This window comes from Cariama cristata, unplaced genomic scaffold (assembly GCF_000690535.1).
Source record: "Cariama cristata isolate BGI_N322 unplaced genomic scaffold, ASM69053v1 scaffold7136, whole genome shotgun sequence".
Classification (NCBI taxonomy): Eukaryota; Metazoa; Chordata; class Aves; order Cariamiformes; family Cariamidae; genus Cariama; species Cariama cristata.
The window spans coordinates 1,117-17,568 of record NW_009622602.1 but is presented as its reverse complement, the minus strand read 5'-3'; the positions used below and the strand labels follow the sequence as shown (position 1 = coordinate 17,568).

The 16,452-nt window shown below is 46.2% G+C and overlaps 1 protein-coding gene across 1 annotated transcript; it reads left to right on the top strand.

Annotated features, from left to right (window-relative positions):
- Positions 1 to 1,373: 1,373 nt before the first annotated feature.
- KATNB1 (katanin p80 (WD repeat containing) subunit B 1) lies at positions 1,374 to 16,018 on the top strand (the record flags this gene model as incomplete). Its single annotated transcript, XM_009702387.1, has 18 exons — positions 1,374 to 1,504; positions 3,601 to 3,718; positions 6,091 to 6,191; positions 6,695 to 6,736; positions 7,422 to 7,505; positions 8,486 to 8,601; positions 9,118 to 9,189; positions 9,467 to 9,617; positions 10,058 to 10,245; positions 10,369 to 10,502; positions 11,318 to 11,368; positions 11,543 to 11,619; positions 12,277 to 12,396; positions 13,359 to 13,508; positions 13,844 to 13,920; positions 14,308 to 14,382; positions 15,120 to 15,236; positions 15,886 to 16,018. Coding segments are annotated over 18 exons (1,937 nt in total), but the record flags the coding sequence as incomplete, so codon positions are not given.
- Positions 16,019 to 16,452: the final 434 nt, after the last annotated feature.

Here is a 16,452-nt window from a genome sequence, read left to right as displayed (position 1 = left end):
GCTCTCCCGAGGGAAGGCGGAGGAGTTTCCCCAGCTGGCAGGAGGGATGGAAGAGGCGGTTTGCGATAGGACCCGGCTAATCCCTGCCTTGGGGGTGGGTGCCTCGGCCCTCTTTCCAAGTTGCTGACTGGAATTTTTAACTCCTGGAAATCCTTTTGGAAAACTTAGCAGCATAGTGAAATAGCGTAGGGCCTTGTCATTGCTATTTTTATAAGGTCACGGCCTGGTAGTTGCTCTAATGCTATCCTAAAAGTCTAGCTAACCCCCCGTGACTCTAATGTAGTACAAGAACAACCAAGGGAGTGATGGAAACCCCCCTTCAGAGCCCAGGCTGCAGCAGGGAGTGGTCAAGGTAGCCCATTTGGGGTTGTCCCTGGTCGCTGCTCACTTGTTACAGAGGGTGCACGCAGCTCTTTGCTGCAGGAGGGATGAGGTGATCTTTGCAGGGCCCGTGTGTCTCATTCACTTGAAATTGCTTTGCAAGAGAAACTAAGAATCTGCTGCTTTTAAAAATCCACTGTGAAAACTAGATGTCTAAGCAAAGATGCTCGCTTGGATTCTCTTTTGCCCCAAACTTGTTTCTTTACGATGAGGCTTCCATGGAGTTCTGTCATTGCAAAGCCCTCTGTCAGAGCTTCCCCTCAGCCCCCGGTTTTTTAACAGCCTTTTAGTATCAATGGCATTTATTCTTTTTATGCCCTTTCAGATATATATTCAACCTTCCTTTGTCCCAGTTTCACACTTTGCATTGCTAAGTTTCACCTGTGTTACATAGTGGGAGCATAGCGAAGCCTTTGCCAAAACTCGGAGAAGGGAGCTCCACCTATCCCCGCTGCCGAGTCTGACTTTTTTTTCCTGTGTAAGGTAACAAACTGTACTGCTGCCAATCTGCCAGTTGCTCGCAGGTTGGACAGTCTGCTGCTGCTTTCTGGAACGGAATTCGATGGCCTTTTGCTAGATGACTCTGGCTGCTGCAAATGAGTGCAGCTTCTCAGACAGCTCAGTTTATTGAGACCCACCTGGGTACCAAAGGTAAAGCAGCTTCTGTGAGCAGCTTGCCACAATTTAGCATGTCTTTAACAGCTACTGAGCTGCTGCTAGTGAGAGAAGATGCTTTTTGTAAGCGACATGAGCACTGGAGGTGTGAAGCTTGGTCAGCAAATGTCTTAAGTACAGCAGGCAGAGCCAAGAGGGACTGTTTTAAGCAAGGTAATAGTGTGACTTCTTATCTGAACAACGCGCTGCTGCAGCTTGTCCACTGGAAACTGGAAAGTTTTTATGGAGGAATAATAATTTTTTTTTAGTCCTTTGGGAGGGATAGGATGAAAATTGTTATACTAGTCTGTAATAACTGCTTGCTTTCTTTTGTGCAGAAGAGATTGTGGCTCACAGCAGCAATGTATCCTCACTAGTCCTGGGAAAAAATTCGGGCCGGCTGCTGGCAACTGGAGGAGATGACTGTCGGGTCAACATATGGTCAGTTAACAAGCCCAACTGCATCATGGTAAGAACAGGCCTGTTTTCAACTTTGGGGGGATGGGAATGTTAGTTCTGAGGTATGGAGGGTGGGGGATGAGGGGAAAGATTGTTGGGTTGTAGCCTGTGGGACTTACGAATAGAGTTTACCAACACAAAGCTGGGTGAGACCGGATTCTAGCTAAAGATAAGGTCAGAATTTGGTAAGTGGTGAGACCACTGCTCTAGAGAGAATTTGGGATGGCTGCCTGCTTCAGGTGGGCCAGTGCTTGCTCAGATAATGAAAATTGTGCTTTCTGTTACCAGACTACAGATAATTAAATGCAGAGTTTGGTACGAGATCAGCTAGTTTTATAGTGCAAGCTACAGGGGCCAGTTTTATACCCTGGAGTTTGCCCCGATAGCAGGAAACATCCCCAGCAGGATGCGTTCCCACTTGTCCTGCAGTCCCTAACTGTCAACACAAAGTTTGTCAGAATAGTTTGCTAACTGGCCTGTAGGCTGGGGAAGAGTAATGCTGGGTGCAGCACGTTAGAAAGAGTAGGGTTACCCCTGCAGTGATCACTAAAGTGTATCATAAACATGTGTAACAGATCTCTCCTGCATTGCTTTTGCTTTGAGCGAGTGTTACGGAAAAACAACTTTAGCTAGTGTCCTTTGTCACTTGTTTAATTAACACCACAATAATGTTGTGTTATGGAAGGCATTTCTCTAGCCAGTGTGAACCTTGTGAGGAAGAAATTGGGAAAGTAGGATCAAAAAGGCTAGAAGGAGAATGTGTCTACTTTTTCATTCATTTGCTGGGTGTAAAAGGAATTGCTCACCTTTGGCAGGGCTGTGCTTCTTGTACGGCATGGTTAAGCTGTGTCTTTCGAGGCCCTTGGTGGTGGCATGACAGTTTGAAACCAGAGTATTGCCTTCCATGAGAAGAAGTTGAAGGGCTAAGTATCTCTGTACCCTTTCTCTGAGAGCAGAGAGCTGTACCTCTCCTGCGTTTCCTGGGAACGACTGACATTAGAAGCTGGTGTTTCTGAGAGGCAGGGACCGACTGGAGCTGCTGAGGACTTATGCCATTCTTGTTTATCAAAAGAATCTTGATTTATATTTTTTTTTTTTTAGGATTGTGCTGTATATTTTGTCCTCCAAAATTCATCTTTAGTGTTTATATTGTTAGCATTCCAGATGTTTACGTGTTGGGGAAGAGGGAGAAGAGGAACTTTTCAAGTAGCCTTGTGACTCGCTTCAAGTTTGAGCTCTGTTTCTCACTAAGCAGTGACAGTTGCACATGAAATCCTAAGAAAGCCCCATCAGAAGAGGCAGCTTTCAGCTGGCATTCCCAGCCTCTGTACGTGTGTGGGAGGCACAGAGCTAGCTTAGCTATTTAAAAAGACCTGTTTGAGGAGGGAGAAAAGCATAGAATATTGCTTAACTGACAAGCAAAAGGTTTGCAATAGTGGTATTGGTTTTCTAGAGCTAGTTTTAAATATTCTTGTGTTTGAATTAAATACTGGCCTTTTGAAAATACTTATGTAATTTGTAAGCTTTTAGATGCTCAAGGATGAAAGGAACTGCATACGTGTGAATTACTACCTTATGCCTCAAGTTAATACTTCGGTAATAGCACCATGTTATCACTGTGACAGCCACTGCTGGCAGCAACATACGGCTCCTTGCTTATGTGAAAGTTTTGAAATAGCCCTGCTTTTGCTCTTGCTTTGAGTTTTGTAACCAGTTCATGACACTTATTAGACCCATTTAGAGCAAACCTGGTGCTGTTGCGCTTGCACAGCATAATTTTTATAATGTAAGCATGTGTCAGCCTTGTCTGGGCATCTGTGCCTAATGTTTAACTAATCATGTCTCTGTTGATGCATCCTTTAAAAATTAGTCAGTGTGCCCCAGAAAGTGGGCTAACATCGAAGATACGTGCACGGTGCTGTATGCAGTGATGGTCCTTAGGGTGCTCTACCACACTGGTAGCTGATGAGGCAATAGTCCAGTGGCACAACCGGGTGGTCCCAGCTCATGGCTAAATACTTTAGTTACCAAGGGAGTATGAACAGCGCCACTGTGGACAGGGCTGTGTCTGTAGCTGTTGAGTACAACTCGTGGTTTCCTTTGCAGAGCTTGACAGACCATACAACGCCCATTGAGAGCCTACAGATGAATATGAGCGAGGAACTCATTGTTGCAGGGTGCCAGTCAGGGTCCATTAGAGTTTGGGACCTGGAAGCTGCCAAAAGTATGTTTCCGTGAGTTTTCTCTTCTGTTAATGCAGGCTTTTTGGGATATCCTTATGCTTAGTATCTATGCTGACCCAGACGGTTCCTAACTTAAGAAGATACAGAAGCTTTCATTTTAATTTCCAGCCCTCTTAGAGGGCATTTGTGCCCTTTCTGCTGAGACTGTAGAGCTGTGTATGGATGCTCAAGCAGAAATTTGTACATGTGTTGTGGAGACTGATCTGAGGAACTAGTTTCTAGGGTTTGACCGGAGTGTGTTGAAATCTATATTCCAGATCAGTTTCCATGCATCTCGAGGGTAACTAGGCATATAGAATTTATATGCAGAATCTCAGCTTAAAATTGTCAGCCTTAATAAAAGGATCCAAAATCAGATTGGAAGTTAAGTATATTAGATTCTGCACAAGCCCAGGAATCCCCTGCTTGCTGACCTCTTGTTCTCATTCTTAGGTTCTAACTTTTTACTTTTTTTCCCCTCAAGTGATTTTTCTCCTTGTTGTGGTTTAACCCCAGCTGGCAGCTAAGCACCACGAAGCCACTTGCTCACTCCCTGCCCCCCCCTCCCCTGCCCCCGGTGGGATAGGGCAAAGAATCAAAAAAAAAGAGTAAAACTTATGGGTTGAGATAAAGACAGCTTAATAGGACAGAAAGGAAGAAACTAATAATAATGATGACGAGAATGAAGTTACAATAGTAATAATAAAAGAATTAGAATATGCAAAACAAGTGATGCACAACGCTCACCACTCACTGACTGATGCCCAGTTAGTTCCCAAGCAGCAATCTGCCCCTTCCGGCCAACTCCCCCCAGTTTATATACTGGGCGTGACATCGTATGGTATGGAATATCCCTTTGGCCAGTTTGGTCAGCTGTCCTGGCTGTGTCCCCTCCCAACTTGTTTTGCCCCTCCAGCCTTCTGGCTGGCTGGGCATGAGAAGCTGAAAAAATCCTTGACTTAGTATAAACGCTACTTAGCAACAACTGAAAACATCAGTGCATTATCAACACTATTCTTATACTAAATCCAAAACACAGTGCTGTACCAGCTGCTAGGAAGAAAATTAACTCTAGCCCAGCTTAAATGAGGACACTCCTCGGCTGCTCTTGCATGGCCATATAAATAGACAAAACCTAATTTTTAGTAAATCCTAAAAGCTATGAACTCGTCGAGCTCTGATCCTTTAAAGGCCAACTGTTGAGTCATGCTTTATTTATTGCATTTTTCTCAAATCCTAGAGCAAGTTTGAAAAGGTATCATGAATCACTTGAGTGCATTCAAGCAGGAATACCATCAAATGACTGAATATTTCTTATAGGTTGCTACTTGTTCGTAGAAAGAATGTGTAATGAAAATACACTTACACTGACTGAGCTAAGAAGGCAAACAGCAGATGGCATAAATAATAGAAAGCACTTATGTCATTCAGACAGTTCAGTTGTAAAATAGTTTGGCTCTACCAAAGCAGAGTAACTGATCTGGCTGAATTTATTAGGAGACCTATGAGCCAATGTCTGTGTAAATGACCACTCCAGGTCTGGCTCAAGAGCTAATTTCTGCCAGGGGAATTATCAGGTTGTTCCAGATGATGGACGATGGAGAGAGTGTGCCCTTGTTATTATCTGAGTAATTTTTCTTCCTTGAAGCTGAGTTCTACATTCGTCTCTGCTTTCAGAGATATGGTGTGCCCGTTCTACTGGTCCTTTCTGGTTTCCAGAATTGCAAGGGGTGTTGCTTTGTTGATGACTTGCTGAAACACTGCGATCATTTCGTTGTCTCATGCGTCCTAAGCATCCTTTCCCGGTCTTTGGGATGCTTCTTGCAAGGGGCAATTGAAGGAGTCCAAGGTCAATACTGGAACCTAAGAGGTGGAAGTCAGACTTGCACCTGGATGAGGGTGCAGAGTCCTGGGAAAGGGTCCGTCTAATAGCTGCAAGTGAACAATGCGGGCAATCAAATGGCCCTTTCGCTTCCTGACTAAAACTGTTTTTCTCCCCCCTGCTGATTTTGCTCTCTGTAACAAGTGGACAGCTACCTCAGTGTGGCTTTTTAGTTTTATTTTCAGAATGGAAACCTTTGGAGTCTTAGTCATCGTTTCCACACCTAAGGACAGGACTTTCATTAGGATCATTGAACATGGGCCCTCTGTTGCTGTTTCTTTGCATTGCAAGGATAAAGTCAGAAACATTGCCATGAAATAACGTATAGAGATGAATAAACAATATGTACCCTGTCCAATGTATGTTGTGTTAGCCATACGATCCTCACCATTAAGCACATGCTAAACTTCTGCATGGTGTCTGGGGGAAATGAACTACTGAATATTTGTTCCCTATTTCTTCTCTCTGCTCTGCTTCTCCTGCTTTTCCCAGTTCTTCGTACCTTACTTGGTCATAAAGCAAGTATCTGCAGCCTTGATTTCCATCCTTTTGGAAACTTTGTGGCATCTGGCTCTTTGGACGCAAACATTAAGGTAAAACCCAGCTTCCTCTAGAGATTGCCCTCTTTACTTGTGGTATCTTTGTTTTGAAAAGTGCCAGAATGTGTGTTGGTAGATGCTGTGCATCTTCATTTCCCTGTGTGTGGGCAGGTGTATTTGTGAGTGCTTGTGAAATTCGTGTATGTATTTTCCCAGCGGTAGCTCATGAGTGTGACTCCTCTGTTGTGGAATGTGGCTCCGAATAAGGTGCCAGCTGAGACCTGGTGTCCGCAAGTGCGGACGTTCTGATTGCTGTGGATTGCATCTGCTTCATCCGGCTGGTATTTGACTGTAGGAACTGAGCTGCTGTAGTAAGAATTAACTTACAGAAGTGATTCTCACTTGGGGAATTAGGTTAGGAGATAGGAGTTCAATCAGTTTTCATTCCTGCAGCGTCTGTCAGCTCGGTGGCAGGGAGAGCTCTTCTTCTGATGGCACTTTGGGGTTCCCCACATACTGCTCTAAGCATATCTTCTGTTTGCTTTTCTTCCCTGTAGCTCTGGGATGTAAGAAGAAAAGGCTGTGTCTTCAGGTACAAGGTAAAATGCTTCATTAGCTTTCAGGCAAAGAGGGGAGAAAGATTTCTGTTGAGGACCTGTGAGCAAACCTTAAAGCGATTACGTACAATTAACTTCCCAGTTTTCCAGTATGAAAATAAGATCTGCACAATTTGTGGAGTGGCCTGGCAAACCTCTGCAGGCCTTTGTGAACTGTATGGGAATATGAAATGGATATCATAGGAGTTAGTGTACTATAGTCTGGTTGGCTTCAGTGGGGGATAGAGAGCATCCATGAGTGTTTCTTTATACTGTGACTGATGTTACCGTGCAACTCCCCATGGCACTGAGATGGTTCTATTCTAGGGGCCTTTTTCTAACCAAAGAACTTGCTGTATCTTAATTTCATTTAGAAACCAACTTAGTGGCACAGCACTTCTATCTGACCCCCCGTAAATCTGTCTAATTTAAAATTGATTCTTATTAATTAAGCCAGATCTGTATTTACTGTACTTAAACTGATGCCGGAACTGTCTAGATTACACGCATTTATTGTGGATGGGTGTAGCTCTTCAGTGTAGTGTTTAGTGTTCTTTGAGCTGTGGAGTCTGTGAAGCAGTTACTTGATTTTATTTTATTATATTGTATAGGATTGAAAGAGGAAAGCTAGAATTCCCTCTAAAGAAAGGTGGAGGGGAGAAAATACTATCTGTTTTTCTCGTTTCAGGATCACACAGAAGCAGTTCGATGTCTCCGCTTTAGCCCTGATGGGAAATGGTTAGCCTCTGCTGCTGATGATCACACTGTAAAGGTAATTTCTTGTGACACCCTCTTTCTGTGCTCGTGGCACATAGGAATGCTGGGATCGTTACCAGCACTCGCTTATAAACACCTTTAGTTTGTTAGGCAGCTGGCTGAGCCCCGTGGCTTTGCAGGGGCCTATCTGTTTGTGAGGATCATGTCCAGCGGCCCAGAACATACAGAAGAGGCATGTGTTGGAATGCACTTATCCAACAGGCACATTGGCACTATGCACGTGAAAGATCAAGTTTTGGTGGTGGTGGAGTTGTGAGACCTGAACATTGGCCTCAGTCATCTTAGTAAACGTTGCAGAATGAGTTGTCCATAGCACGTTGCTTCACCATGCCAATTTCTAGCGCTGCTCAGTTAATTCAGTAGGAGTGTGTTATCATACGCATTGCATAGGATTATCAGTCTGAAAATTGCTGTCAGGACTGAGCAGAGCAAGAGAAGGAATTCAGAAAAGTATCGACTGAAGCAGTGACTTCAGTTGTTTTAGATGTGGTATGGAAGGATGTGGGTGAAGGACTGATTTTTGTTTTCAGCTTCACATGAACTAAACTGATCAGTCATTTCACTCTGAATTTTTCAGTGGAGACTAGAGCACAGGAGGAATTAATTGCAAAGGGATTCAGAGCTTTTGGAGTTTTGGTTGTTTGCTTTTGAGATCTAATCTGTGGGGACGGGTGGAACTGCTGTATTTTATCCCAGTCTCTAAATACAAACCAGAAACTTCTAGGAGACCAATTAAATGGAAAACTTAAAAGAGAATGCCAAAAAAAAAAAGGAAAAAAAAATAAATTAAAAATGCATCCTTAAAGGATTGGGATGGTACTCCTTCCCTGATCATTGCTTTCTTTGACAAACTTGAGTCTGGTCTTGGAGGAGGAGCAGCATCAGAAGGTTGCCAGTACAAGGAAATCCAAATTGTATTGGAATTCTCTAACATTAGATCTTTTCAAGAGTCTCTCTGTTCTTTCCTTCTTCCAGCTATGGGATCTGGCTGCTGGGAAGATAATATTTGAGTTTGCAGGACATACTGGCCCGGTAAACATTGTTGAATTCCATCCCAGTGAATATCTTTTGGCTTCTGGCAGCTCTGACAGGTACATAAGGGGAAGGAGAAAGAGGGGAATGGGATATGTTGGTTCCCTTTCGCCATGCTCTTGCTTTTAGGAACATGGGAAATGGGAATGTCACACTGCTCAAACCTGCCATTGCAAGAGCCTGACATCTAGCCAGCAGCACGTCACATCTGTGATGGAGATCTTGCCTTCTCATCCAGAATTGATGGCACCTTCTAGCACACTAGAAAACAGTGCGGTAGCCTCAAGCATCTCACTAATCGAGCTGAGGTCCTGTCTGAGCAGCAAACAGTCCTGCTCAGCTAGCAGGGTGTCCTCTTTGCTCTGGGTCACCTCTAAGTACCTATCCCTATCTAAAGCCTGTAAGCATCTGTGGCTGCATTCAGGGATCTCAGTTAGGCTAACCTTCTGTGTAGGTCCATCTTATGTGCGCAACAGCAAAAGTCATTCCAGCTATTAGCGTATTATTTCCATTCTGGATCCTGCAGCATATTTCTGGAGGGATGAGCCATGATTTTTGTTCTGTTGTGTGTACAGGACTGTTCGGTTCTGGGACTTGGAGAAGTTTCAAGTTGTGAGCTGTATTGAAGGGGAGGCTACTCCTGTCAGGTATATTGAATTCCTACTGCAGTGTACGAGGCAGAGACTAAAGTGGGGGTGAAGGGAGGATTTCCTGAAAGAGAGACTTTACTGGGGAGAAGTTTGGGCTGCTGGAGATGTTGCGCAGACCCACCAGGTTGCACAGATGAACATCAGATCAGTGAGTTCATTGTTAGAAATGGGGCTGGAGGTGTTCATTGAAGTCAGGGATGCAGCCCTGGGCTCCTTGTGGGACTGAGCAAGGTTGCAAAGCTAATGCCTAATGCTCCACCTGCCTTCCTCCCAGGTGTGTGCTCTTCGACCCAGATGGCTGCTGCTTGTATGGTGGCTTCCAGGATTCACTGCGTGTGTATGGCTGGGAGCCAGAGCGCTGCTTTGATGTGGTCTTGGTGAACTGGGGAAAAGTAGCTGACTTGTCTATCTGCAACAACCAGCTGGTAAGCCACTGCTCCTGAGGAGCTGAGGGAGGTGGCTGTGAAACACGAGATAAAATCCTCCTGCCTCCTTGCAGGCCTTCTGACCTTTAAGCTTATGCCAGACTCTTAAGTGGCCAGGGCTTGCAATGCGCCCAGCAGTTAGACAAAGATTGTGTGCTTTTGCTTTCAGATTGTGTGCTTTGTGTGCTCCACTTTGTCTCTCTTTGGCTTCTGGAGAAGCAGAAAGAAATGGGGCTTGGTTTGACCAGAATTTGGAAGCTGTGCTTGGCAAAAATTTTATCGTAGCCTTTCATAAAACATTGGCAGCTTCAAACAGAAAAAACCAAAGTACTGAACTGAAAAATTCTCAAGCACAGTTGCTCAGGGTCACTGCATGTTCTCAAAAAGGCTGGTGTGCACCCTGCTCCCTGGTGAGTTACTGTGATCTTTTGCCTCTGCAGATCGGAGTTTCCTTTGCCAAAAGCATAGTGTCTTCCTTCGTTGTGGATCTCAGCAGAGTCACCAAGTCGGATTCTGTTCCTCATGGGCTGATCAGGGACAACAAGCCTCTTGTGCCACCTACCCCCACTGGGTCCTCCCTTCGCCACATCTATGACAGGCCCTCAACTAGCTGCAACAAGCCACAAAGGTAAGGGAATCCGCTGGCTTCTTAAAATCTTGAAATTCAAGGAAATGTATAAGGAGCTTAGTGCTCTCGCTCTCTCTGACAGAGTCCATATGACGTGCCCTGACAGCATCTCTTTTTCCACAGCAGAGTGAAGCACATCTCGGAGAGTGAGAGGCGCAGTTCCAGCAGTGAAGATGACCGGGATGAGAAGGAATCAAAGGCTGAGATCCAGAACCCAGAGGATTACAAAGAGATCTTCCAGCCCAAGAACACTCTCAGTCAGTGCCAGGGTTTATTGTGCTTTTGAGTGGTGTTTGGATTAGAGCTGTAGGCGCTAAACTGGTTCAGTAGAAGTGAGCTTTGGCTTACTATAACAGAGGCTTCACCTGTGACTGGGAGAGTTTAGAAAACTTTTCTTTAATATTCTGTGCTTGGGACACTGAATGACAGATCATGTTGACGAACTGCTGGAAGGCGGCACCTTTACTAGGGCGCAGTGCTATCTGATCGAAGCCTGGCTCAGAATCCAGAGCTCCATTGCAAGCATGCTGCCTTCCTGTCCTGAGTAGGAAGGACTACTGTGTTACGGGATCTTTATTAGCTTAGAATTTTGATACGTATAAAACCGGCAGCCTCCGTTAAAGAAGGAAAGGCAAAATGTTTTGTTAAAGCAGAGTTTGTTCTTCAGGAGGCATAGTGTAATGCCTATATCTCATTTTTATGTAAATGAGAAAAACTAGATACTCTTTCTAAGGAGTAGTCATTATTTTGATTTACTTATGTAAATCAATTTAGTGGGAGGTGAATTTTTTCTAATACAACTTGTTGTGACAGTACCTTTTCTTGTCCTTCACACTCCTACAGCCACAATGAACTACATGGGTCAGTTTTGTCCCTGCCATCGCTGAAGGCTGAAAGCCTTTGGCTAAACTCAACAATAGTGTCAGGGTCTGAAGGAGGTAACTCTGCTTGCCACATCGCTGATTACCCTAATCTGTGGAGCTGTTGATCTCCCAGCTCCAAGGCTGACTTATCGCTAGTCTGTAGCCTTGGATGCTCCTTCCTTTATTTATTTTTTTCTCTCTTTTTGTAGGTCGAACTTGTCCTCAAAATAATGAGCCCTTTCCCGCACCTCCTGAGGATGGTGAGTATGAAAATGACCCCTTGGTGGGAATGGGGTTAATGGCCCCCAAAAGAGGGAGAGCTAGGTGTCTGCAGAAACAACTACTTGTAGTCTAACTGTACAGAACCTTTGCTCTCAACTTCTCTTGAAAGAAACAATCAGTTTCTGCTTTCCTACTTCTCTCTGTCTTGGTAGAGCCCGTAACTGCAAAGGAAGCAGTGAAACCCAGCCAAGCTGAGGATGTCCAGAGCCTGTTGCCAAAGCAAGAACCTGTATGTACTGTATGATCTGTTAATAGCTGTTCACGCCCCCACTGTGAAAGACATGAGAGTGCTGGAGACTTTATGATTTCTAATCAAGCTGATGCCTTTACTGAAGAGCAGTAAAAGTACAGCTCCAGTCTCTGTCCTGCCATGTGTCTTGCCTGAGCAGTAGCATCGAAGGCCAAGCCTCCAACAGGTGATGGCTCTATTGCTTTGGTTTGCTTCTCGGACTTGCGGTGGTGTTTCTCCTTGCATCTCAAAATTGGGGTGCTCTGAAGAGAACCAAGTGCCAGATCTCTGCAATTTTGGCTAGTTTGTCACCAAAATTGCAAGCAGCCGATGGGCCAGGATACGTTATACTGGCTTCTTTAGAATTCTCTCAGCCTTCAGGCTGGCCCTGGCCCATTGCCCTCATTTTAGATGCTGATAACAACGACAGAGCTTGGCACTTCTGCTGGGGCATCTCCGTGTTCTTTGAAAACCTTAATTATGTCTTGACGTGTACCTGAGAGATACTTTATTGCCTCTTAAACTATGCTAGCAAATTGGAGACTGCTTCTGCGTTAGGAATCTACTGCGAGAGGAAAGCAGGTCGGGGGGAAAAAAGGACATGGGACTAGGGCCAGACTGTTGCTGCTAGAGCTTTTATCCCAATTTCTACTGCAGCCTGATCCGGTTCAGAGGCCACCGATTGCCTCCTCAACTCCTTCGACCAGAGCAGAGCCGTCGGTGATTCCTGCAGCCAGGAATGAGCCCATTGGCCTGAAGGCCTCTGACTTTCTACCAGTAAGTATCCCTGGACAAAAGTTTCCAGCCGGTGTCTGTGTTGGGTGGCATCAGAAAGGGGGTTCTCCGAGGTGCAGAGGTGCTTTCTGCAGCCTGCAGTCCTCAGTACTGAATGAGAACATGTTACCTCCTGCTCTCCCTCGGGGCTTCCCCCGCCAGCTTTCTCTCCTGCCTCCCAACTGCTTTGACTTGCGGTTCCTGTGGAATTAGCACCTCGGGGTTGCTGGACCCCATTGCAATTGACAGCAGGCTGATGCAAACACAGCAGCGTTGATCCGTGCTCCTGAAGAATGTGTTCTCAAAGCAGAGAGCCAGGGCTGAGATGGAGACACTGAACAATTCCACATGCTAGACAGTGATTCGTTTGGAACATTAGCGTCTGCCATTACACATACATAATTATTCACAGGAATCTTTGCCTCTTGTATCTTGGAAGCCTCTTGACCTCTCTTGAGGAAGGGTATTCCCTGTCCCAAAAAGGGAGAAGGACCGGAGCGTCCTGATGATCCCAGACTCTAAATGTGAGCAAAGGAAGCAGTGGTTCCAGCGTGTCTTGGGCAGGAATCAAACTGAGAGTCTAATAAATTGTGTAAGACTTAAACTTTGTAATAAAACTTGCTGATTTCAGATGAATGTTTCACATCAAAAACAGGGTTTGCATGAAAACATTTCTTCATCAAAACATATTGGTTTTGAAAACTTACTTTTAATTTTGAGAGTTTTTCCAAAGCTCCGAACGTATTTGTGGTTGATATAGTAGAAAAGGCAGAAGAGAAGCAACTGAAATCAGAACAAATGAAGCATTTCCATTTGAAAATGTTTTTCAAACAATTTGCAAGGAAGTCAGGATTTACTGGCACTCTATACACCAAAATCAGCTGTAACCCAGGCCAGAGAAAGTTCCTACCCTTCTGTGCCATCCCGCTCTGTTATTGCTGCTCCATTGGTGTCTGTACTTCCAGGCTGTGAAAAACCAAAGCCAGACCGAGCTCACGGATGAGGAAGCCATCTCCCAGATCAGGAAAGGCCACGAGACCATGTGTGCGGTGCTCGCCAGGCGCCACAAGAATCTGGAGACCCTGCGGGTTATATGGAACACCGGTGACATCAAGGCAAGGATGTGGAGATACGTGAGGCTCCCAAGGGGAGCAGCTGCGCAGCTCTTTTGGCTTGTCTGGGGCCAATTCTGCCTCTTGCACAAAATGCAGGCTCTCACAGCTTATGGCCCCAGGGGTACACAGCAGAGTGCTGCCATGTCCCACCTGCAGTTGAATGGTCACAAAGAAACGTGGCAAAAACTTTCTCAAGCGAGAAGTATCTTCTCTTCTCTAGCCAACTCCACGTTTCCTCTACCTTGCTTTTGAAAAGTGGCACTTGATATTAATTGCATCAGCCTGGCCAGTTTGAGCTTTGCGATAGATGACTACTTCTTCCCCTTCTCTCACAGAAAGCTCTGGACTCTGCGGTGGCGTTCAACGATCTGTCTGTTGTTGTGGACGTCTTGAATATTCTCAACCAAAAAGTGTGAGTCCTGGGGGCTGGGGGCAGCCCCTGGAATACTTGAGAGCCATCTGGCTGGGCATCGGGAGTGCTGCATTGTACCTGCCTCGTGTCCAGTGGGCCACGGCAGCGTGAAATGTGCGTGCTTGTAGTCACATCTTCGAGTCTGCAGTGCCAGTCGTATGGGGCCTTTTCGGTAGTCAAATTATGTCTCTCAAGGAAGAGCGAAGCCTTAGGGCTTCACGGAGTGATCCTGCTGAGTCTCGATAAATGGGTCGGAACCTGTCACTTTGTGTCACAAGGGGGAGTGGGCGAACTCGCTCAGTAAACTTGCGTGCTTTTTTTTGCCAGAAAGCATTATTTCATATCAGCCTTGTAAAGTGGTCTCAGAATGTGTCCTCTTCTTTTCAGGCCTCTCTGGAAGCTGGATTTGTGTCCTATAGTCCTGCCACAGATAGAGAAACTACTCCAAAGTAAATACGAAAGGTGAGGCTCTAAGAACATGGTGTGCTTGGGGGACGAGATGTGGATATTCATAGGAGAAGTCCACTGGGTATTTTGTAACTGGAAGAAAATCCTGAAAAATCACAGAAGGTACAGTATAAAGCTGATACAACGCCTGGAAAAGAGCAATGGAGTTGCCAAGTGTGTGTGGGGGGAAAGATACGGAAAGTATGCATGGGCAGGAAGAGCAGGATACTGAGATTTGGCGTAGGTGTGTTGGATTGAAGGCAGCTCTGGCAGCCAGGAGGGGTCAAATCGATGTAAAACGAACGGGCTGTTGATGGGAGTGAAACTGTTGACTTGGGACAAGGGGAATGGAGTCCTGCAACGGCCTTGGGGTCACTTGGAAGATTTCTTTGAAACTTGTCATTAGGTGGCAAAAATGCAGCCTCTCTCTTAAGAAGGAGTTTCTGCCCTTCTTTCCTAGCAGGAGAGAGGCTCCTGCCAAGTCCCCTCAGCAGGACATCTCTGCTCTTGAGCAGAAAGGTCCCACTTGGCAGGGTATATGCCAGGACCTTTCGAAAGGTCTCGCTTTGTCAGTCTTGACTCAAACCAAAGCGTGTTGGTACTTGGCTGTTGCTCCCCTTACGGGGTTACAGGTGGTGGAGGGGGGCTTGTTTGAGTAGATTATCCACAGTGACGGGATGTGAGTGAGGGCTGTGTGCTGGGACAACAGGAATGAAATTCAAGTGGGACCTGATTCTCTCTTTGTTTTTCAGTTACATGCAGACTGGATGCACCTCCCTGAAACTCATTCTCCAGAGATTCCTGCCTCTGATCACAGACATCCTCGCTGCACCACCTTCTGTCGGAGTGGACATCACCAGAGAGGAGAGGTGAGGCCCTTGCTCACCTCCGCTTGCTCCCTTTTTGAACCAGCCTTTCTCTTGGGTGAGCTTTGCTCCTCAGCATCAAGGCTTTGATACTAGACTGGGCATGCCTTCCCTTTTGTCTGCAAACCCCAAACCCTCCTGCTCTGAGGAAAAGGCCAAGGCCTGCTTTGCCCTCTGTCACTGTGTATTGAGTCATAACTAAACAAAATGTGAGTATGTCAGGAGTAAAACCACTCTGTGGTGAGGCACCCTCTACCTCACAAGTCACATGAGTTGTCAGCTGGGCCCTGGATTTCCAGTTTGTTTACAGGATAGCTCTGCTCTGAGAACTGGCCCTCTGAAAACAGCACCTCCTTCCTCCCCGGACTTTATTGCCAAAGGGGAAAAGAGGAGGGTTTTTTTCCCTTATGTGGATGCCATTTGCCTGTGGGACGTGGGCTGGATACATGGTGGTTCTAAAGAGCCGTGCTCACATTTCAGCCTCTTCCAAGCCGTTTGCAGAGCTTCTGTTTTCTCTCCTGCTGGAGTTGCATCTTTGGCCCGACAGGAACAAGCACGTCTCTTAAGTAGCTGAGGATTCATGCTGTGTCTGCTGTCTGCCTGGGTTTTGTGCGTTTGTTGTTTTTTTTTTTTTTTTTTAAATTATTTTTAGGCTCCAGAAATGCAAGCTGTGCTACGATCAACTGAAAAACATCAGCAACGTCGTCAAGAACAAATCTGAGCTCAGAGGTCGCCATGGTAGTGCCTTTCGGGAACTGCGTCTCCTCATGGCTGCCCTGGAGTGACAGACACCACCTCCTCACATGCAAACACAGGTGGCCAAGCTCCCCTCTGCTCTTGGTCCAGCTGGATTTCACCTCTCTATGTGTCCATCTTTCCCCTTCCACAGCACAGCGGGGAAGTGGAATCTCGCTGGTTGGTCGCCTGCCCAGCCCTGGTGCCTTATGGGCTGAAGGGAGGGACCGGAGTGAAGAGACGTCTGTGCTGTGTGAGGGCACCTGGCTGGCGGGGGACCCCGCAAAGCCCCTGTGGGGAAGCAGCTTCATTTCAGCTCTTCATCTCGGTGTCAAACTCTCAGCCGCTCTGTCTCTGTGTGCTGGCCTTTCCCTGACAGGAGGGCTCTGAGCCTGCAGTCACCCCTCCTGCACCCACCTGTGCTGTTGGCTCTTGTCGCTTGGCTCTCTGGGCTGGGGCTGGCTGGCCAGCCCCTTTGGCTTGC